General features: G+C 45.3%; 1 protein-coding gene across 1 annotated transcript in view; it reads left to right on the top strand.

Annotated features, from left to right (window-relative positions):
* pou6f2 (POU class 6 homeobox 2) overlaps window positions 1-23,172 on the top strand; it is an 868,195-nt gene that overhangs the window by 795,688 nt on the left and 49,335 nt on the right. The window contains exons 7-9 of the mRNA XM_070874822.1: window positions 1,210-1,419; window positions 6,469-6,631; window positions 14,925-15,093. Coding sequence (XP_070730923.1) covers window positions 1,210-1,419; window positions 6,469-6,631; window positions 14,925-15,093 — 542 coding nt within the window. The remainder of the gene's footprint in view (window positions 1-1,209; window positions 1,420-6,468; window positions 6,632-14,924; window positions 15,094-23,172) is intronic.

The raw sequence follows: 23,172 nt of genomic DNA, 5'->3' as shown, positions 1-23,172 counted from the left end.
TCATTGATGAAATGAAGTCAGCATATATGTGTCAGAGATACTTGTAATTCTGTCACCAGCTATCTGTGAGCTCCCTGTCTCTCCATCTCCGATTGAGAGAGACGCAGATATGTCACTTATCTCCATGGCATCTTCCTCTGCATCTGTGAGCTGGACTATTTGTGGTGGCCCACTTCCAGTCCTCTCCCTTCCGTTTTGCGCTCTCTTTTCCTTCAAGGGACGAAGAAACAGACCTGTGAGTAGGTGCAATTATCTCCCGATGGATGCAGTGCATTCAGTGAGGGTGACTATGAGACACATGCATCATATTGAATAAGGATTGAGATCACTGTCAGTGGTGGATGGATAAATGGGGAGGTGATGAAGTGCATAACAAGCAAAGGCTGGGTGCTGCTGAAAGTTGAATGGGTGTGAGGAGTGATATGATGGAGAACACTTAGCAAGACAAAGTGAGGCTTAAATCACAGGATATAGTTGAATCAGCAAATGTACTCACTTTTCCTGACCTGGTTAGGTCATTAAACCACTCCCTACATTGCATCCAAGACCTGGGTACAACGCTCCTGGTGCTCACCTCCTCAGCAACCTCCAACCACGCCTGCTTGGTGAGAGCAACAGGTTTCTTCCACCCATTTCTGGGAAGAAGTATGTCCCTCCTGTTCTGATTGCACCCAGCAGTAATTCAATCGAGGCGTCATTAAATCTGGATGTGGGCCTTGCTCTATGGTCCGCCATCCGTCCTGAACATCTTCACTGTCTATATGTGAACTGTCCCTTTAAATGCAGCTGAAATCATGTCATGCGGGTGTGCATCACGCCCACTGTGCAGCTTGGAAACGCAAAATCCGGAAGTCACAATTAATTGGTACAATTGAGTTGAAATCTCAGATTCTGATCCACTCAGTTGACTTCCGGGTATCCCCCACACAATTGCTCTCAATTATCGGGGCCAATGTTTCTGACACAAACAAGTGTTTTTGTGTCATTATAGGAAACATTAATTGTACAACCATGTAAAAAAAATCCCAATATCTAATCCAACAGGAAAAAATCACATAGAGAATGCTTTGTCCTGCTTAAATATAACAGCCACTTGCAATGTCCAGTTCTGTTAATCCAGTTATTTATTTTGACAGGAAGGTTAGTGGAGAAAATGGTATTGAATTTCTTGCTCTTGCTGTTTCTTATTTCTGCTTTTCCTTATTATAGATAATCGGAACGATCCCATTGATGTCAAACCCAACAGTGCCGTCTAATCAAAATGCAGGCGGGGCTCAGGGCATCCAAGTGCAACCAATCACCCCTCAGCTTCTGACTAATGCCCAAGGTCAGATCATTGCCACAGTGATCGGGAATCAGATCTTGCCAGTGATCAATACACAGGGAATAACACTGTCGCCCATAAAGCCAGGACAGCAGGTAAATAATTTCCTCCGATGATACAGTTCACTTGCCTGCCATGAACCATATCAAACCAGAAAAAGAAGAAAAGATACCTAATGGGGTCAATGTACAAATCTTTGTTAATCCTGTAAAATAATCCTGTTGCACAAATGTATTTAATAAAACAAAGGTGTGAGGAAGTCCGATGTGTAAATAATTATTCTAATACCCTTGTGGAATGCCTCAGATGCCCTCAGTATTGTATTCAATAAGCTAGGGAGACCAGACTGTTTGTAAGCTGGTAGTAATAAAGACACATACGGTGAAAGTAAGAATGGTACAAGCTTGGGTTGAAGTGAGGTGTCGCAGCATGAGTAGATCTTACTGTGATGCGATGAGCAGCAAATGAGATGTATATGCGGCAAATGGAGTTGAAGTAACAAAAGTATTTTCTAAAAATGACAAGTTCACGTGTAGTCTGTTGACAGTAATGATCTTACTTATAGATTTGATTGTTGCTATCAAGCAATCCTCTGCAGTTTGTACATATTTTAATGTCCTCTGAGACCAATTTGTCAGATTGTAATAGTGTCACTGAGGCGGGTGGTGATCTGCACTGTACCATGAATTTAAAACATAGTTGTTATATGAAGAGTTTAACTGAAGAAATAAAGGTCCGTGTTATGATACAATTATAAATAAATAGGAAATATTTGGGTGTTTTAATATCTATGATGATGAGCAGGTTATGCTGATACCAGATCAGGTTCCAACATAGTCTTAAATCCATGTTACGGATGGTAAGATTCTGCATTGTCAGGTCCCAGGATTTCCTGTTTTTCAATACAAATCGCTGACTAGCAACAGGCGTGTCTACGTGACACATCTTTAGTCACATACACTAATTTTAGTGCTTTACACATACTCACACAATACAGGTTCATGTACTTAACATGTAAAGCACTCACAACAATCAACAAACACTTGCACACTCTGCTTTTCATTCTACCATTTTATCAAAAAATTGCACATCAAGGTTAAAGTTTGCTTGCCAATGCCGTCTGACTATGAGTATTGAGATCACCTATCCAACAATGGTCTCCATTACTCATTTTTTATTTACTAAGCAGAAAAGCAGTTCCACATCTGTATTCCCAATTAGCCACATGTGGCTAGCAGCTAACATATTGAACAACAATGACCTAGGCCAACTGATTCCTATCACTCAAAGTCAAAATTACCCCCATTAAGATTAAATCCATGTTCCTATTAAGTTGCAGATATCTCAAATCAATGATTCTAACAGACCTGGTGTTAAGAAGTTTTTGATAGGACTATTTTTAGTGGCTGTTGCCTCATCGGTGGATAAATCAAAACGCGAAGTACTCATTAGCACGGAAGCTGAGATATCTACAATTTAATGGGAACATGGATTTAAACTCTATAATACAGTCCCAAGGCTCTATGGCACAGACCTGCAATGATAAAAAAAACTTGGATGCCACTGCGTGAAATTCAGACAGTAGAAGTCAGCAAATATGATAAGCGCCCATTGGGGGTTTTGAGCTACTTTTGAACCAGTTGGAGAGCCAAGGCTTTGAGAGACAGACTACCAGGAGTTGGGATTACATGTGGCCCACAGACTGCAGTTTGGACACTTCAGGTTTACACATAGATTGGAGATATAACAATTTACTCTCATTTTTAAAATCATCCAAACTCCTCAATATGTCACTGCCTGTTGTGTCCTTTGTTACAATACATGCAAGCAGAGGAACTTTTTAAAAATAAAAATGAAGAAGTTACTGTTCAGTACAATAATGGTCGTTCCAATTCAAGCAGATATTGGGTGCCTGAGATTTTATTGTGTAACTCTGAGTTATTTCACATACTGTATTGTAAGAACAGAAATAAATTATATCATTCGAACACATGGGCTCACCACTAATCACAAGTATCCATTAAAAATTGCCTGCTACTGTTTGAGTTGTTGATCTTAAATCCTGTTTATATTTACAGTGCCGACAAGACATGGAAATAAATATTTAGACAAATCCAAAAGCCAATTATTGAAATGTATTGTTTTTGGTGTGTTGACTGAGGTGCATGTGGAACGAATGGAGCACATAAAATAGTTGCAACTTTCACACCTAGTGCCGCTAACTAGACGGCATCATAGGCTAGACACAGGCTTTTTAGTTCAGGTGCCGAGGTTCAAATCCAGTACAGTAATGGGATGACACACTTTTCTGTCTACTGGCTGCAGGTGACCCTTGTGAAATGAGTTTGGACAGTCTCAATTCAGTTACTACTAGCTGTGGACTCACAGTACAAACCTACAATCCTAATTTGGAACTAATTGGCAATCTCACTCAAGGAGGGTGTGGGGAATGGACAACATAATACAGCAGCAAGAAGAGGCACTCTTCTGAAGTTTGGGCTGAGGCATGATGTTAGGGAAGTATATAGTGAACTTTGCTCCACATTTAACCCCATGTTGTCCCTGACCCGGGAATGCTTACATCTGGGGGAAGGGTGGACTTTCCTGAACTCGGACAGTATAACGGATGAAAAAGTAGGCGAAATTGGGCAGTCAAGCCTACCACTGCTTCATTCCCCCGTCAGAATCGTTGCTTCTGACCACATAGCCATGTCATCACTAAGTCTGCCTTTTCCACCTCTGAAACATCACCACTGCCTCAGCTCATCTGCTGCTGAAAACCTCATCCATGTCTTTGTTACCTCTAGACTCGACTATTCCAATGCACTCCTGGCCAGCCTTCCATCTTCCACCCTCCATAAACATCCAGGAGAGTAGAAATTTGTGTAAACATGTGCACAAGGTCAATCATTCATGTGAATTTGCAGTATTGAATAAGATCATGCTGCTGCTGGATGGGTTACTGCCCTTCTCCGCCCCAGCCCACCTTTTGCTGAAACCCTCATCTATGTAACCTCCAGACTCAACTATTCTGATGCTCTCCTGGCCAGGCTCCCATCTTCCACCCGCCATAAACTTGACCTCATACAAAACTCTGTTGCACATATCCAAACTTACATTGGCTCCCGGATAAGCAACCCCTCGATTTTAAAATTCTCATCCTTTTTTTCAAATCCCTCCATGGCCTTGCCCCGGCATATCTCTGCAACCTCCTGCAGCCCTACAAGTCTCCGAGATATCTGCGCTCCTCACATTCTGGCCATTTGCCTATCCTCGATTTTGATCACTACACCATTGGTGGCCGTGCCTTCAACTGCTGAGGTCCTAAGTTCTGAAATTCCCTCCCTAAACCTCTCCACCTCTCTACCTCTCTTTACTCCTTGAAGACACTCCTTAGAACTTACTTATTTGAGTAAGCTTTTGGTCACATGTCCTAATATCTCTTTATGTGGCTCGATGTCAAATTGTGTTCGATAATCGCCCGTGAAGCGCCTTGGGATGTTTTACTACTTTAAAGGCCCTATATAAATACAAGTTGTTGTTGTTGTTATTGACCACTCTTTCCATGACCCCTACATGCAAATGCTGCTGGGGGACACTGGACCAGGAGTCATGGCCCATAGCCCGCATCTGGGACTGTATGCTTTGCTCCCCCAGAGCATGGTGAGAAGCCGGAAGGAGCAGTGGGACTGGCACCAAATGGAGGGAGAAAATCTTGTAGATGGCTCCTCTCCCTCCAACTCCACTACACACCCTATCCCTTACCTGCCGAAGGCTTCAGGCTCATTTGAGGTCTTCAGAGGACAAATGACTCGAGTCTCACTCAATGAAAGGGTAGATTGAGCTACTCTCTACGAGAGGGCAGATGTAGCCTCATCCTGCCCACGCCAGGATTGCTGATGACCACTCCTTTCATGCCTGCTGTCTGGATGGCATGCAGAACCTGGGGTCGCAGCCCAATACCTGTCATCTGCGCTTCTTCCTTCCACTCCTTGGATCGCCATGTGAACCGTAGCGATAGATTGGGAGTACTGACACTAATGGAGGGAATGGGTCTTGTAGAGGCCTCCTCTCCCTCCAACTCGACCCCCACCCCATCCAATGGGAGGGCAACCCAGCCTCATCCAGTGGGAGGGCAGACCCAGCCTCATCCAGTGGGAGGGCAGACCCAGCCTCATCCAATGGGAGGGCAGACCCAGCCTCATCCAATGGGTGGGAAGACAAAGTCTCATCCAGTGGGAGGGGAGACAAAGTCTCATCCAGTGAGAGGGGAGTCAGAGTCTCATCCAATGGGAGGAGAGACAGAGTCTCATCCAATGGGAGGGGAGACAGTTTCATCCAATGGGAGGGGAGACAGTGTCTCATCCAATGGGAGGGGAGACAGAGTCTCATACAATGGGAAGGGAAACAGAGTCTCATCCAATGGGAGGGCAGACTGAGTCTCGCTTAGCAAGGGGGCAGACTGAGCTTCACTCAATGGGAGGGGATGCTGAGACTTAATCAATGGGAGAGCAAGCTGAACAATCAGGCAAAGAGGTTCCATCTTTCCAAAGCTCTCCCAATTTTACACCCGATTGTTCAATCTGCATTCCAATGAAGTGAGGATCTACACCAGGAGCACTGACATGAATTCAATCCTCTAACGGTTTCTATGGCAATTCAATTTTGGTGGATGTGCATAATAGGCGGTAGTGGATCCTCTGCCCGTTGTACCGAAGTCAACATTGAATCGGGCGAGGTGTGTAACGAGCAGCTGATCCCCTACCACCTGTTTTGCACCACTGCCAAAGTTGAATTTTATGCCCAGAATATCTTACTGTTGTGAAAGAGAATCAGTGATGGTCATTTAAATGGAGTGAGAATCACTTGATCCAAATTAGAATATATTTATTTATTTATATATAGTTTTGAATTAAAACTGCTGAAATGCCATTAACCTCTTTCTGTTAACATTGAATGTCGGCACAGCTTTATTTCTGCTCAACTTCACCATGAATGTAATTTTTCAATGTAAAGCCAAAAGGAAACGTAATCTCCAATTTATGTGCAGACCTTGTGTGAACTGACATTTCTGACTTTCCCCCCTAGATCTCAGTGTAATCTAACCTTTGGTTGTGTGTTTGTTTGCTCTGCTTCCGCCGCAGCAACAGCAGCATCCGCAGGTGGGCCAGGCAGTGTCCCCGGCTAACCTTCTGCACATGGCACACGGGCAGGCCTCTCTCGCACAAAGCCCAGTGCGTCAAGCCTCTTCCTCTTCCTCTTCATCCTGTTCTTCTTCAGCTCTGAGCGTTGGACAGTTAGTCAGCAGTAAGTAGGGGCTCCTCACTGCACTATTTATTCCTTAGCAGTTTCATTCTCAGACAGACAATGTAATGAGTTTATTGAAACTGACACAATCCGATTGGTTTATGCTTTTTACCATTAAAGTCCATCCAAGTCAGCTCGGTTCTGATACCATCTGCATGGAAAGGGGAAGTTAGAAGAGTTATTAGAACATGAGATACTTTACCATGCTCAGCTATCCAATCAGTAACTATAACATCATTAAAAAGGAAATTGGAGAAGTCGTTTGAAAGGAAGAATACAAAAGGATATGGGGAAAGGGCAGGGAAATGGGATTAGAACAGACAGCTCCAATTGAAGAGCTAGCACCAGCACAGGGGCAACAGGCTAAATGGCATCCTCCTGTGCTGTAACGTCTGTGATTCTATGAACAAACTCCATGTATGTGATGTCAGTCCAGAGCCACGTTGTGAGGGACAAACGGGAGCTTGACTCCAAATAAACCCCACCATGTAGAGAAGGAGCAAGAATTTCTGTGGGAGTGCTGCCGATCTCACCCCACCATAACATTGACCGAAAACCAGCTGCTAACACTGTTTCTTCAAGGCTTATACTGAAGTCATGATGGGAGAACCCTGGCAGAAATTCTACCCCAAATGATATTAACATCATAGGAACGGAGTAGACCATTTAGCCCCTCAAGCTTGCTCTGCCATTCAATTAGACCATGGCTGATCTGTACCTCAACCTCATTTACCCGACTTTGCTCCATATCCCTTGATACGTTACCTAACAAAAATCTATCTATCAGTCTTGAAAGCTCCAATCATCCCAGCACCCACAGCCTTTTGAGGGAGAGAGTTCCAGATTTCTACTACGATTGTGTGTGGAAAAGGTGCTTCCTGATTTCACTCCTAAATGGCCTAGCTCTAATTTTAAGATTATGCTTCCTTGTTCTGGATTTCCCCACCAGAGGAATTAGTTTCTTTCATAGGTACTCACATAAAATCGCACATTTTATGTTTTTCAGCGATGCTATCGAAGCAGAACCTGTATTCAAAAGCACAAACATTCTAGTTCAGACTGGGAAACAGCCTCGCGGTTATGTAGTTAGAATCTTTTTCGATTTCTACTTTTGTATCAACAAGAAACCAGGATGGGGGGTGGGGGGGGTGGCAGAATGATCGCACCACCTGTCCGATGGCGCCAGTGACAGGCTTGAATTGTTTCATGGTCAGGCCTCATTTGTTCGGCGAGTTGCAAACACTCAATGACAGACAGCTCAATGGGGATATCTGACATCTCCTGGCATGGAGCTGAGCTAGAAGTTAAACTTTAAGGTGGTGGTGGGCACAGAGTATCCAGCTGCAAGCAGAAAGATTTGTGGGAGACTATTACCAGTGGTGCTGAGGTTCTTTGCCCTGTTTTCAGAGTGGCCCACAGCAGTACCCTGGTTTGGCTACTCTATGTCTGGTGCATCTTACGTCTGCCCATTGATAGGACAACAATTTAAATATGGAAAGCTTCTGTCCATTTTGAGACTCGCTCAAAAATTGAGTCAGGCCACCTGCAGGTGATGAAATTAGTAAAAAAAATTCTTGGCTCAGTGGTAACACTCTCACCTCTGAGTCAGAAGGTCGTGGGTTCAAGTCCCACTCCAGAGACTTGAGCACATATTCCGGTGCAGTACTGCAGTACTGAGAGAGTGCTGTACTATCAGAGATGCTGTCTTTCAGATGAGATATTAAACAAAGGCTTCATCTGTCCTCTCAGGTGGACGTAAAAGATCCCATGGCACTATTCAAAAATTAGCAGCGGAGTTCTCCTGGTGTTCTGCCCATTATTTATTCCATTGATTTCATTGCTGTTTGTGGGATTTTGCTAAGTGGAAATTGGCTACTGTATTTCTTACATTACTACAGTGACTTCACTTCAAAAAGTACTTCATTGGCTGTAAAATGCTTTGGGATGTCCAGAGGCTGTGAAAGTTGCTATATAAATGCAAATTCTTTCTTTCTTCTTTTGTCTGCATACCGCCCTCTTTTTTTAAAAGTAAGCCGAAAAAATTCACGCCATGAGTTTTCTTCTGAGAAAATGTTTATTTATCACTCAGGCTCATTTTATTAAATTTACTGGAAGAGAGCATGTGCCAATAAATAAACAACCTCTCAGATCTACAGCTTTAACACCAGTAATAATGCAACAACTTGGTGGGACTTGGGAGAAGATACCTTTTTTTTGTCATCTAAGCCATTTGACTCCTAAACAAGGGACCGAAGAATTTAAAGGGAGAAAGAAATAGGTTAAGAAAGTGCAATGGTGAGCAAAAACAGAAAGAGCCTTGATGACAACAGGAGTCACTTTCACCTTCAGCAGGGATGGAAACTGGCTGTTGTGAGTTATCCCCACGCCTGTTATATAACCGCCCGTTACACATCATGGCCATTATATGGCCTGATCTTTGTACATTCCGCCCATTATACACCCTGCCTGTTATACACCCCGCCCATTATACACCCCGCCCATTATACATCCTGATCATTGTATACCCCATCCATTATACAGCCTGCCCATTATACAGCTCGCCTTTATACACCCCGACCGTTATACACCTTGTCCGTTATACGCCCCGCCCGTTACACATCCGGCCCGTTATACACCCTGCCCATTATAACCCTGCCCATTATACACCCCGCCGTTATACACCCTGCCCATTATACATCCGCCCGTTATACACCCTGCCCGTAATACACCCTGCCTGTTATACACCCCGCCGCTTATACACCCCGCCTGTTATACACCCCGCCTGTTATACACCCTGCCCACTAAACATCCCGCCCGTTATACACCCGCCTGTTATACACCCCGCCCCTTATACACCCGCCCGTTATACACCCCGCCTGTTATACACCCCGCCCATTATACACCCTGCTCGTTATACACCCGCCAGTTATACATCCAACTGTTATACATCATGCCCAATCTACAGCCTGCCCAGTCTACACCCTGTCCAGTCTACACCCTGCCCAGTATACACCCTGCCCAGTATACAGACCTTCCAGTATACACCCTGCCCAGTATACACCCTGCTCAGTATACAGACCTCCCAGTATACACCCTGCCCAGTATACACCCTGCCCAGTGTACAGACCTCCCAGTGTACACTCTGCCCAGTATACACCCTGCCCAGTATTCATCCACCCATTATACACCTGCCTGTTATACATCCCACCTGTTATAAACTCTGCCAGTTATACACCCGCCCTTTATACATTCGCCCGTTATAAGCTCCACTCTTTATACACCCGCCAGTTATACATCCAATTTTTGTACATCCTGCCCGGTCTACATCCTGCCCGGTCTACATCCTGCCCGGTCTACATCCTGCCCAGTCCACACCCTGCCCAGTATACTCCCTGCCCAGTATACTCCCTGCCCAGTATACAGCCTGCCCAGTATACAGACCTCCCAGTATACACCCTGCCCAGTATACACCCTGCCCAGTATACACCCTGCCCAGTATACATCCTGCCAAGGATACACACTGTCAAGTATACACCCTGCCCAGTATACAGACCTCCCAATATACACCCTGCCCAATATACACCCTGCCCAGTATACAGACCTCCCAGTATACACCCTGCCCTGTATACACCCTGCCCAGTATATAGACCTCCCAGTATACACCCTGCCCAGTAAATGCCCTGCCCAGTATACACCCTGCCCGGTATATACATAGAAACATAGAAAATAGGTGCAGGAGAAGGCCATTCGGCCCTTTGAGCCTGCACTGCCATTCAATATGATCATGGCTGATCATGCGACCTCAGTACCCTACACCGGCCTTCTCTCCATACCCCCTGATCTCTTTAATCATAAGGGCCACATCTAACTCCCTTTTGAATATGTCCAACGAACTGGTCTCAACAACTTTCTGTGGCAGAGAATTCCACAGGTTCACAACTCACTGAGTGAAAAAGTTTCTCCTCATCTCAGTCCTATATGACTTGCCCCTTTATACTGTGAACCCTGGTTCTGGACTTCCCCAACATCGGGAACATTCTACCTACATCTAACCTGTCCAGTCCCATCAGAATTTCATAAGTTTCTATGAGATCCCCTCTCATGCTTCTAAATTTCAGTGAGTATAAGCCTAGCCGATCCAGTCTTTCCTCATGTCAGTCCTGCCATCCTGGGAATCAGTCTAGTGAACCTTCGCTGCACTCCCTCAATAGCAAGAACGTCCTTCCTCAGATTAGGAGACCAAAAATGCACACAATACTCAAGGTGTGGTCGCGCCAAGGCCCTGTACAACTGCAGTAAGACCTCCCTGCTCCTATACTCAAATCCCCTCGCTATAAAGGCCAGCATGCCATTTGCTATCTTAACCGCCTGCTGTACCTGCATGCCTACCTTCAATGACTGATGTACCATGGCACCCAGGTCTCTTTGCACCTCCCCTTTTACTAATCTGTCACCATTCAGATAATAATATGCCTTCCTGTTTTTGCCACCAAAGTGGATAACCTAACATTTATCCACATTATACTGCATCTGCCATGCATTTGCCCATTCACCTAACCCGTCCAAGTCCCCCTGCAGCCTCTTGGCATCCTCCTCGCAGCTCGCACTGCCACCCAGTTTAGTGTCATCTGCAAACTTACCTTCAATTCCTTTGTCTAAATCATTAATGTATATTGTAAATAGCTGGGGTCCCAGCACTGAACCCTGCGGCACCCCACTAGTCACTGCCTCCCATTCTGAAAAGGACCCATTTATTCCCACTCTTTGCTTCCTGTCTGCCAACCAGTTCTCTATCCACATCAATACATTACCCTCAATACCATGTGCCTTAATTTTGCACATTAATCTCTTGTGTGGGACCTTGTCAAAAGCTTTTTCAAAGTCCAAATACACCACATTCACTGGTTCTCCCTTATCCACTCTACCAGTTACATCCTCAAAAAACTCTAGAAGATTTGTCAAGCACGATTTCCCTTTCATAATCCATGCTGACTTGGACCGATCCTGTCACTGCTTTCCAGATGCGCTGCTATTACATCTTTAATAATTGATTCCAGCATTTTCCCCAACACCGATGTCAGGCGAACTGGTCTATGATTCCCTGTTTTCTCTCTCCCTCCTTTTTTAAAAAGTAGTGTTACATTAGCTACCCACCAATCCATAGGAACTGATCCAGAGTCCATGGAATGTTGGAAAATGACCACCAATGCAAGTACTATTTCTAGGGCCACTTCCTTAAGTACTCTGGGATGCAGACTATCAGGCCCTGGGGATTTATCGGGTTCAGCCCCTTCAATTTCCCTAACACCATTTCCTGACTGATAAGGACTGATAAGTTCCCCCTTCTTGCTCGACCCTCAGTCCACTAGTATTTTTGGGAGGTTATTCATGTCTTCCCTGCCCAGTATACACCCTGCCCAGTATACACGCTGCCCAGTATACACTCTGCCCAGTATACAGATCTCCCATTAGACACCCTGCCCAGTATACACTCTGTCCAGTATATAGTCCTATCTAAATTACACTGGGGACCTGGAGAAGGGACAAGGCAGAGGGCAGAATTAAAAAGGACAGCACGTGAAAGGAACGCTTAAATGAATTAACTAGAAATGGGTTTTTAATAAAGAGAAAAATCAGTAATTTTTCTGATTAACCCATTTATTTTTACTTTTTTCTTTCGCCAATTCCTTTTGCTAAATGTAACCGAGCAGATCAGGCAAAATTCCCTGGACCACTCACCTATTAACATTTCAACTGCAGTGATGTCAAGACGAACTTTAGTGTTACGGTAACCGAGTCATTTTAACCGCGGATAACTGCATATTAAAAATATAGATAGAAATGTTAAAATAACACCAGAGGGTCAGTTTTGCAATGTTCTGAAACAGGTCCTAATTTGACAGGAGTGTGGTTTGGAGGATTCGATGTAGCGGTCACTGTTTAATTTTAATCGCTAGGAAATTGGTATAGCGCAAATGGTGCACGATTCTCTGCAGCAGATTTCCCGCCCCACATCCCATCAAGCAAGGCTGTGTGCTTGGAGCAGATTCTTGGAAAATTTGCCCTTGCTTCCCTGTCTACTCACCTTATCTACTCACTCTTTACTCCACATTGTTTCGTCGTGCCCTCTGATTCCTGATTTTATCACTTTAACTTTATTGCTTTCTGGCATAACTCGATCTACTTGATTAAAAAAATGTTTTCCCTATTATTTAAATGAGTCGGTTTAAAGCAATTTACCTGCCTGCTTGCTCCTGCCTCCCTGCTTTCACCGAGAATTATGGGGACAGTATGTAAGCAATTGATGCCTAAATCAGCTTCAATGTGTGATTTTTAGCCAGTCAGCACCTGGGAGATGTGAATTTGCAGTATTGAATAGGACCATGCTGCTGCTGGAAGGGTTACTGCCGTTCTCCGCATCTGCCTCAGTCCACCTTTTGCTGAAACTCTTCCATCTCCCATAAACTTGACCTCATACAAAACTTTGCTGCCCACATCCTAACGCCTGAGGTCCCATTTACCAGTCATCCCTGTGCTCGCTGACCTACATTGTCTCGATTTTAAAATTCCCACCCTTGTTTACAAATCCCTCCATGCCCTCTACCCTTCCTAGATCTGTAACCTCCTCTGGCGCTACAACCCTCCGAGAGCTCAGCATTCCTCCAGCACTGGCCTCTTGTGCATCCGCTATTTCTTTCGCCTCACCATTGGTGGCCTTGCCTTCAGCTGTGTAGGCCCTAAGCTCTGGAATTACCTCCCCAAACCTCTTCATCTGTCCTGTTTAATTACCTGTCCTAACATTTACTTCTTTGACACGGTGTCAATTTTTGTCTGATTCCACTCCAGTGAAGTGCGTTGGGATGTTTTACGAAATTAAAGGTGTTCTATAAATGCAAATAGTTGTTGTTGTCCTGGTGCCATTAATGCAATCTCGCCACACTAGGGGTTAAAACTCATGACCAACTACATTTTGACCATGATTTGACCCGTGAGTGTCTAGGAATATTCTAAAATCAACTGTGCCCTCATACGTTCAGTGTCTTTCACCCATCTTCCCAGTTATTTTGGATGGAATTTGCTATGGAATGATGTGACAGGAAAAGTTGACACTGTTGATGCGGTATCTTCACTCCAACTCAAAATCCAGTTAAATGTACAAAAAGCAAAATACTGTAGTGATTGAAATCTGAAACCAAACAAAAACAGAAGAGGCTGGAGACACTGAGCTGGTCAGGCAGCATCTGCGAAGAGAATACAAATCAGTCGCCAGTTCGAGTGTTGAACCTATGAGGAAGGGCCGACTGACTTGTTCTCGATCAACAGACGCTGCCTGACCTGCAGAGTGTCTGCTTTTGTTTTCCAATTTAAATGTTGTTGTTCAGCTGCATTTCTTTCTTTCTGAGGCAGTAACGATTTGTCTAGCTGTTTCTTCTTTCTCCACTGCAAGCTCACAATGTTGTATCTGCTCCACAAAAACTGTTTTTGCAGCCCTCTCTCTCTCTCTCTTTATACTGTTGGTCAAGTTGTTCCTTCCCCCATCCTCTCACTCCAGCCATTTGGTCACATTCAGACACACTCTACTCCCCAGCCCTGTCTCTTCCTACAAAAGGATACTTCTGTAGCTCTAAGGTGCTTGGAGTATTTGAGGTGTTCAATGGGGTAATGTTATAATGCTGTCACTGCACATATATTAGCTCATACCCGATGAGTCAACACCTCCATCAGTATTTTTCTACACAGCGAGTAGTTTAGTCAGTGCTGATTTCACTGGTGCTCCTTTTTTAATTGTAGTAAATGACCAAAGTAACACAGGGCAGTAAGTATGGCCTAGAGCTCAATGGTCTTGCGGCTTAATCTACCTAGGCTCATTGACTGCTTTTACAGGCATGTGTGTGTGTGTGTGTGTGTTCATGTGTTAGTCTGTGTGGTCATTTTGTCTGTTTGTGCATGCCTGTGTGTATATATGCATGCATGTGTGTGCATGCACTTCTGTTTGTGCAAGTATGCGTGCGTGCTGTCTGTCTGGGGTCGATTTGAAGTGTTCCTACCGGGAAGTCAATGGAAAGGAAATTGGGCAGGATGTAAAACGGGCAGCCAACCCCCCCCGCCCCCCCCCCCCCCGGCTACCCGCTTCCTTCTCAGTAGGAACAGTTAAACTCAACCCCCTATGTCTATCTGTGTGTATGCATGTCTGTGTGTACATGTCGTCTGTGTACGCATGTATGTATCTGTGTTTGCATATGTGTTTCCTACTTTATACACTGACATGCTCTGTTTATGTTGCTTACTACAGATCCCCAAACAGCAGCCGGTGAGGTCGATGGAGTGAACCTTGAAGAAATTCGTGAGTTTGCAAAAGCATTTAAAATTCGGCGTCTGTCTCTTGGTCTGACACAGACGCAGGTTGGACAGGCCTTAAGTGCCACTGAGGGACCAGCATACAGCCAATCTGCAATCTGCAGGTAGCTAAGTACTTTGTGACTTTTGGAATGTGACCAGTATGCTTGGTGAGTGTGTCAAGACATGTTTAACTGCAACTCCTATCATTGCCACTCTGAACAGTGAAACAAATATCAAATGAAAAGATACATTATAAATACCTATCCCTTTTAAAATATAGGCCTAGAAAGTAGGTGCGAGATTTTACGGCAAGCGCAGCAGCCTCATCTCTCGCGATAAATTGGGGTTAACGCCCCCAAAAGGAAGTGGAGCGGGACGCACGGCTCAGCAGCACTATGCACTGGGCCGCGTAGCACTGCCTTGTACGAGGGGCTCTTCCCTGAACTAAAGGAAAGGGCCCAAGCTACATACTCTGCATATTGGGAACCGGGGAGCTGTGTGCTCAAGCAGAGTGCCGGTCTGAGCAATCGTGGCACCGACCCCGCAACCAAAGCGGCACCAGAGTGGGAAGCAAAACTGGAGTTTTTTTCCAGCAGCAGCCGGCCACCTCCCATTTAAATCTTGCCCCGGTAGCAGCCGGCCACCTAAAGCTATCGCTGTTATCGCCCACTGATGTTTCAGAGGGCAAAACCCAATTTAGGTGCCGGGGCGATGACCTCACAATCTCCGGGAACAGGTGATCGGGGCGCAATGCCGTGGCGCCACTGTTAAACTCCCACTGAATTTAGCGGGAGTCATTAACGGCGCCACACCCAGTCGCAAAGTCATTTGCGTTTCCCATCAACAGTGTTACACTCATAATAAATGGTCAGACTGAGTACTGTGTGTAATGAGCAAGTGTGACCTTAGCTCCTTTATTAAGATTCCAGAATGCAGGTACCTCGTGGGTGGCCTGCTTATATACTGTGCTCCCAAGGAATGCTGGGATTCCTTGGGACTCCAACAGGTAGGCCCTCTGGTGGACAGGTGTGATGCAGGTTACAAAGGGTTAAATACATAACAAACGGGACATGCAGATGCACCCAATTTCTCCTCCATAAATTTCTTTTTTTCAGTTTATTGAAATGACTGAAGGTGCAAAACGTTCCAGTCTAAACTTTAAAAGCAATGGTCCAGAAATTGGATTGTACCCAAATTGGTCAAATTAGCCCACCAGCCTTATTAATATCGTACCAGTGAGCTGCGGCTGCCAATCACTGCCTCAGAGGTAACTTACCGATTGCAGGGGGTGTATGCAAGATTGGCTGGCTGGCCAAGAGCCTAAGGTGAGTCTGGAATGGGCAGGGTGGGGAGGGTGCGTAGGTGGAGGAAATCCAGAGGGGGGCAAGCAGCGACCGGCATCAACTCACAGTTTGAATGTTGAGTGGGGAATTTCTCCTGCTTCTCCTGGCTCCATATAACAGAGAATTACATAGAACGTACAACACAGTAACAGGCCATTCGGCTCAATTGGTCTACACCAGTGTTTGTGCTCCACAAGTACCTCATGCCACACTTCTTCATCTCACCCTATCAACATAACCTTCTTTTCCTTCTCCCTCACGTGTTTATCTAGTTTCCCCTTAAATGCATCTATGCTATTCGCATCAACTATTCCTTATGGCAGTGAGTTCCACACGCTAATCACTCTCTGGGTAAAGAGGTTTCTCCTGAATTTCCTACTTACCTTTTTGGTGGCGACATTTGATTATTCTGCATGTAGACCAGGTAATCCTAAACAAATCCTGCTGTGTTCAGGCCAAACAAATTTCTGCTTTGGGTGCGAAAACAAATGTTGGGCCCCTTATTATATATTCAAGGGACTTAAGGCCTTTTTGGCGGCCTCCTCAGATGACTCTACATCTCCATAACCAGTATGGCGCTGGACGTGTTTCCAATGCTGTTCAGGCACGGAAGATTTTCCCCCTTAAATTGGACCTCTTTGCACCCATTTTCCACCCAGAAAATGGATGAACGAGATCCAATTTCACCCTCATTATCTTTTTAATAGTCTTTGAAGATTAATCATCGGGTTATTAAATCAAAGGAAGAGTCACAGATAAACTGTTGATGGCAAAATATGTCAGTTTTTAAAATTAATTCTCAGGCTGTGGACGGCGCTGGCAAGGCCTACATTTATTGCCGAGTTGCCCTGAGAAGGTGGTGGGCCTGCTTCTTGAAGGTTTTGTACAACTGAGTGACTTGCTAGGTCACTTCAGTGGGCAGTTAAGAGTCAAGTATGTTGGTGTGGGACTGGAGTCACATATAGGCCAGACTGGGTAAGTACAGCAGGTTTCCTTCCTTTAAAAAGACATTAGTGAAGCAGTTGGATTTTTACAACAATCTGAAAGCTTTTTGGTCACTTTTGCTGATACCAGAATTCAAACTCTCAAACTGCCACGGTGGAATTTGAACTCACAAGCTCTGGATTATTAGTACAAATCTCTGGATTACTAATCCAGTCACATAATGGGCCTGAATTCCCGGGATGGCAGGACTGACATATCAAGAAAGACTGGATCAACTGGGCTTGTATTCACTGGAGTTCAGAAGAATGAGAGGGGATCTCGTAGAAACGTTTAAAATTCTGCCGGGTTTAGACAGGTTAGATGCAGGAAGAATGTTCCCAATGTTGGGGAAGTCCAGAACCAGGGGTCACAGTCTAAGGATAAGGGGTAAGCCATTTAAGACCGAGATGAGGAGAAACTTCTTCACCCAGAGAGTGGTGAACCTGTGGAATTCTCTACCATAGGAAGTTGTTGAGGCTAATTCACTAAATATATTCAAAAAGGAGTTAGATGTAGTCCTTACTACTAGGGGGATCAAGGGGTATGGCGAGAAAGCAGGAATGGGGTACTGAAGTTGCATGTTCAGCCATGAACTCATTGAATGGCGGTGCATGCTCGAAGGGCCGAATGGCCTACTCCTGCACCTATTTTCTGTTTCTATGTTTCTATGAATTCCCGCTCCCCACGGGCACATACGAGGTGCTCCCCCCCAAGCTACGGGTGCCTAAACCTGGAACTTGCGATCTGTCAAGATCGCACGCCTCAAGAACTAAAGTGCCTCAGTGGGTAGAGAGTTGGACTATTTTTTATTTGCCCAACACCTGCCCAGTGAATGTCCTTCAAATTCTTACAGCGTAAGGCCTGCTTTTATCAGCATAAGACATTTAAAGCACAGAATAATACATTTTTTCAATAAATTAAACATTAAAAATCCTGTTAAATAAGGTAAGTTTATTTTTAGATCCTTTAAAATATGTAAATTTATTTTTCAAAAAATTAAATGTTTGTTTTAAATAATTAATTAAATTTCATTTTGATTAATTTCAAATATGTGATTTTAAATTTTTTTTAATCTTAAGTGCTTGTGTGTTTTGGGGTGTATTCCCATTCAGACTTATAGTGATTGGAATCACCATAAGTATGAATGGGAATACCCCCACGCTGATAGGTTGGGCCGGCCCATGTGATCCCAGTGATACATGCGAAACATATACACTGTTGGGATATTTGGGCCTCTATGCAGGCCTTCGCATAGAGGCCCAGGACCAGAAGTCTCCGAAACTCTGTGAGCAACAGCTTCCGACTGCAAATTCTGGGCCAATCACTCCACTATCGTCGCCCTCAGCTGATCGAAAAAAGATCCTGAAATTTACAGAGCTGATTGAATCTTGCTAGTAGTCCTGAGTGTACAGGCTGATTGCAGACAAGGGCAAGTAAGTATTTTGACATTGTTTTAAAAGCCCAGTCCATTGCCATTTTCTAACTTCTGGGAGAAGGCAGACTACAATAAACACCGAGAGATGTCGAGGGGCTAGTGATGATCATACAGAAGCAAGTAGAACTTGGAAACAAAAGAAGACCTCGAATTTCCTCAATATTTGTGCCCAGAGAGGCACGTAACCATGGAGCAAATTAATTACTTGGCCTAAAAGATGGTGGAATTTTGGATGAGTGCTGTGTGTAACTACAATATGGCCAAATCTCATCAATCTTTTATATCTGTCTATCGATACTTGCGCCCGAACTTATCTCGGCCCATTATAATGGTGCTGCCACACGCTTGCCTCTGAGTCAGTAGGTTGTGGGTTCAAGGCCAATTCTAGAGACTTCAGCGCTGCACCAAAGGAGGTGCTGCTTTTCAGATGAGACATTACACCAAGGATGTACAAGATTCTATGGCACTATTGTGGCTGTTAAGTATGGAAGAACTCCACAAGACTGAGTACTGTGAGCAGAAACTAATGTGACCTTAGTCTCTTTAATACAACTCCAGAGTGCCTAAGCAGCATGGCAGACAACCTTTTATACTCCCTTGCACGAGGTGTACAGGTGACCCTTGGGCCTCCAACAGTTGTGCCCTCTGGTGGCAAGTCTTACAGAGTTATGATATTTACATACATAACATCACTCCCCCCAAAGTCTTTGATACAAATTATTTACAAGTTGAGATGATCCGGGGCACTACGCTCCCTGGTTGATTGTCTGAGTTCAAACTCTGGCCTGGGTGAGTTGGTCGGACCATTGCTGCACTGCGGCGCGGCTGGTCTGACAGGACTGTTGGGAATGGTGGGTTCATCCTCTTGATTGATAGCGAGGTCGATTGCTGGTTGGGTGTGTGTTGGTGGATCGATGATGGTGATGTCCTCTTCAGGTTGTCCCTGGTTGTCGGTGAACTGCAGTTTGGTCTGATCCAAATGCTTTCTGCATGTTTGTCCATTCATTAGTTTGACTATAAACACTCTATTCCCCTCCTTGGCCAAGACAGTGTCAGTGACCCATTTAGGACCATGACTGTAATTAAGGACAAACACAGTGTCATTAACATCAATGTCACGCGATACAGCCGCGCGATCATGGTACATGTTTTGCCGGTGACGCCGAGTTTCCACATGATCATTTAGATCCAAGTGGACTAGGGAGAGCCTGGTTTTGAGTGCTCTATTCATTAACAATTCTGCAGAGGGAACCCCAGTGAACAAGTGGGGTCGTGTCCGGTAGCTGAGCTGAACCCAAGATAAGCAGGTCTGCAAGGAGCATTCCGTCACGCATTTCAAACTCTGCTTGATAGTTTGGATTGCCCGTTCCGCTTGACCATTGGATGCGGGCTTAAACGGGGCAGACCTGACATGCTTGATGCCATTGCGGGTCATAAACTCATTGAATTCCGAGCTGGTGAAACACGGTCCATTGTCACTGACAAGGACGTTGGGCAAGCCATGGATGGCGAACATAGCCGGAGGCTTTCAATGGTGGCGGTGGATGTGCTGGATGACATGGTTACACATTCAATCCATTTAGAGTAAGCGTCCACCACAACTAAAAACATCTCTCCAAGAAAAGGGCCAGCAAAATCTACGTGGATCCTGGACCACAGTTTGGAGGGCCATGACCACAGACTCAATGGAGCCTCCCTTGGTGCATTGCTCAATTGTGAGCACGTGTTGCACTGGTGTACGCATGACTCTAAGTCCAAGTCAATGCCGGGCCACTAAACATGTGACATGGTTGTAGCCTTCATCATGACTATGCCTGGGTGGGTATTGTGTAGGGTGCGTTTAACATTTCCCTGCCTTTTTATGGCAAAACCACGCGATTACCCCATAAGAGACAATTCGACTGGATGGACATTTCATCTTTGCGTCGGTGAAATGGCTTAATTTCATCTTGCATTTCCCCGGGAACAGCCGACCAGCTCCCATTGAGGACGCAACTTTTTACAAGTGATCGCACAGGATCCTGGCTGGTCCAGCTCCTGATTTGGCGAGCAGTGACGGGTGACCTCTCGCTCTCAAAAGCATCCATGACCAGAAGCAAGTCTACGGGCTGCACCATTTCCACCTCGGTAATGGGCAATGGTAGTCGACTGAGGGCATCAGCACAGTTCTTCGTGCCTGGTCTGTGGTGGATAACATAGTCATAGGTGGACAATGTTAGTGCCCATCTTTGGATGTGGGACGAAGCATTGGTGTTTATACCTTTGCTTTCTGAGAACAGCGAAATGAGCGGTTTGTGGTCAGTTTCAAGCTGAAACCGAAGTTCAACTATGTGATGGTGCATGTTCTTAACCCCATATACATATGTTAACGTCTCTTTCTCGACCATACTATAGGCTCCTTCAGCCTTAGACAGACTTCTAGACGCGTATGCAACCGGTTGAAGTTTGCCCAATACATTGGTTTGCTGTAACATACAGCCGACCCCGTACGAAGATGCATCACAAGCTAGCACTAATCGTTTACATACAGTACAATTAACTTATTAGAACAAAGTAGATTTCTGGCCCTCTCAAAGGCTGTCTCTTGAAATTTACCCCAAACCCAGTCGTCACCCTTAGGTAACAACATGTGCAACGGTTCCAGCAAAGTGCTTAATCCGGGTAGAAAGTTACCAAAATAGTTGAGGAGTCCCAGGAAAGAATGCAGTTCCATCACATTCTGTGGTCATGGGTGCATTCTTGATGGCCTCTGTCTTTGAGTCCATGGCTCTGATGCTGTCTGCCGCAATCTTTCTCCCCAAAAATTCGACCACTGGTGCCAGGAAAACACACTTGGAATGTTTCAGCTTGAGTCCCACTCTGTCTAGTCGACTTAGAACCTCTTCCAGGTTGTGGCAGGTGTTCAGTGGTGTCACGACCAGTGATCAGGATGTCGTCTTGAAACAGAATGGTGCGCGGAACCGATTTCAGCAAACTCTCCATGACCCTCTGGAAGATGGCAGCAGCCAACCGAATCCCAAAAGGGCACCAGTGGTATATAAACAGTCCTTTGTGCGTGTTGATGCACGTCAATCTTTTCGAAGATTCAGCCAGCTCCTGTGTCATGTAGGCGGAGGTTAGGTCCAACTTGGTGAAGGACTTCCCCCCCGCTAACATTGCGAACAGGTCATGTGCCTTGGGTAGTGGGTACTGATCTTGTAACGAGACTCGGTTGATCGTTACCTTGTAGTCTCCGCAGTTTCTGACCGTGCCATCGCTTTTTAATCGGACTGGCCCACTCGTTGAACTCATCTGGCGATATGATTTCCTCTCGTTGAAGTCTATCCAGTTCGATCTCGACTTTTTCCCTCATCATATATGGAACCGCTCGAGCCTTGTGATGAATGGGCCTTGCATCGGGGACTAGATGGATCTGCACCTTGGCACCTGTGAAGCTGCCGATGCCTGGTTCAAATAGCGACAGAAACTTGCTCAGCACTTGGGTGCATGAAGCTTCATCCACTGAAGATAGTGCTTTGATGTCGTCCCAGTTCCCTCGAATCTTTTCCAACCGAACAAAGTAGGTTTCTGGCCTTCTCAAAGGCTGTCTCTTGCGATTTACCCCAAATCCAGTTGTCACCCTTACATAGCAACATGTGCAACGGTTCCAGCAAAGTGCTTAACCCGGGTAGAAAGTTACCAAAATAGTTGAGGAGTCCCAGGAATGAATGCAGTTCTGTCACATTCTGTGGTCATGGGTGCATTCCTGATGGCCTCTGTCTTTGAGTCCGTGGGTCATGCCATCTGCCGCAATCTTTCTCCCCAAAAATTCGACCACTGGTGCCAGGAAAACACACTTGGAGTGCCGAATAGTGTTGGGCCATCGGCTGGTACAATCCACAGTGATAAATTGTGCATAGCTCCATCGTACGATACCTTAACTGCTACACTGCCAATGACTGGTATGAGCTCTTTGGTGTAGGTGCATAGCTTTGTCTGAATCGGGCTCAGTTTGGGCCTTTGTGCCTTGTTGCCCCACAGTTTCTCAAAAACCTTCTGGCTCATAATTGACTGACTCGTCCCTGTGTCCAACTCGATTGATACAGGAATATCATTCAATTTGACTTTCAGCATGATAGGAGGGCTCTTGGTGGTGAAGGTATATACCCCATACACTTCTTCCTCGGGTTGAGTTGCCACTCTTGTTTGTTCTGCGTGATCCGCACCGGATCGATCATCCTCTGCCCACTCTGCCACGTGGTGAGTCGCAGCACACTTGCACATTCACTGGAGGTGTCCCATTGTTTCGCAGCCTTTGCACACGTAGTGCTTGAATCGACATTGATGGGCTCGATGATTACCCCTGCAGCGCCAACATGGTGCTAATGGATTTGCATTCACGCCCGATGGCGGACTCTGAGTCATCCTAGGTCTTGCAGCTGCAGACGTGTAGGCCTTGC

The sequence above is a fragment of the Pristiophorus japonicus genome, chromosome 1 (genome assembly GCF_044704955.1).
Source record: "Pristiophorus japonicus isolate sPriJap1 chromosome 1, sPriJap1.hap1, whole genome shotgun sequence".
Classification (NCBI taxonomy): domain Eukaryota; kingdom Metazoa; phylum Chordata; class Chondrichthyes; family Pristiophoridae; genus Pristiophorus; species Pristiophorus japonicus.
This window is presented reverse-complemented; position numbering and strand designations above follow the sequence as displayed.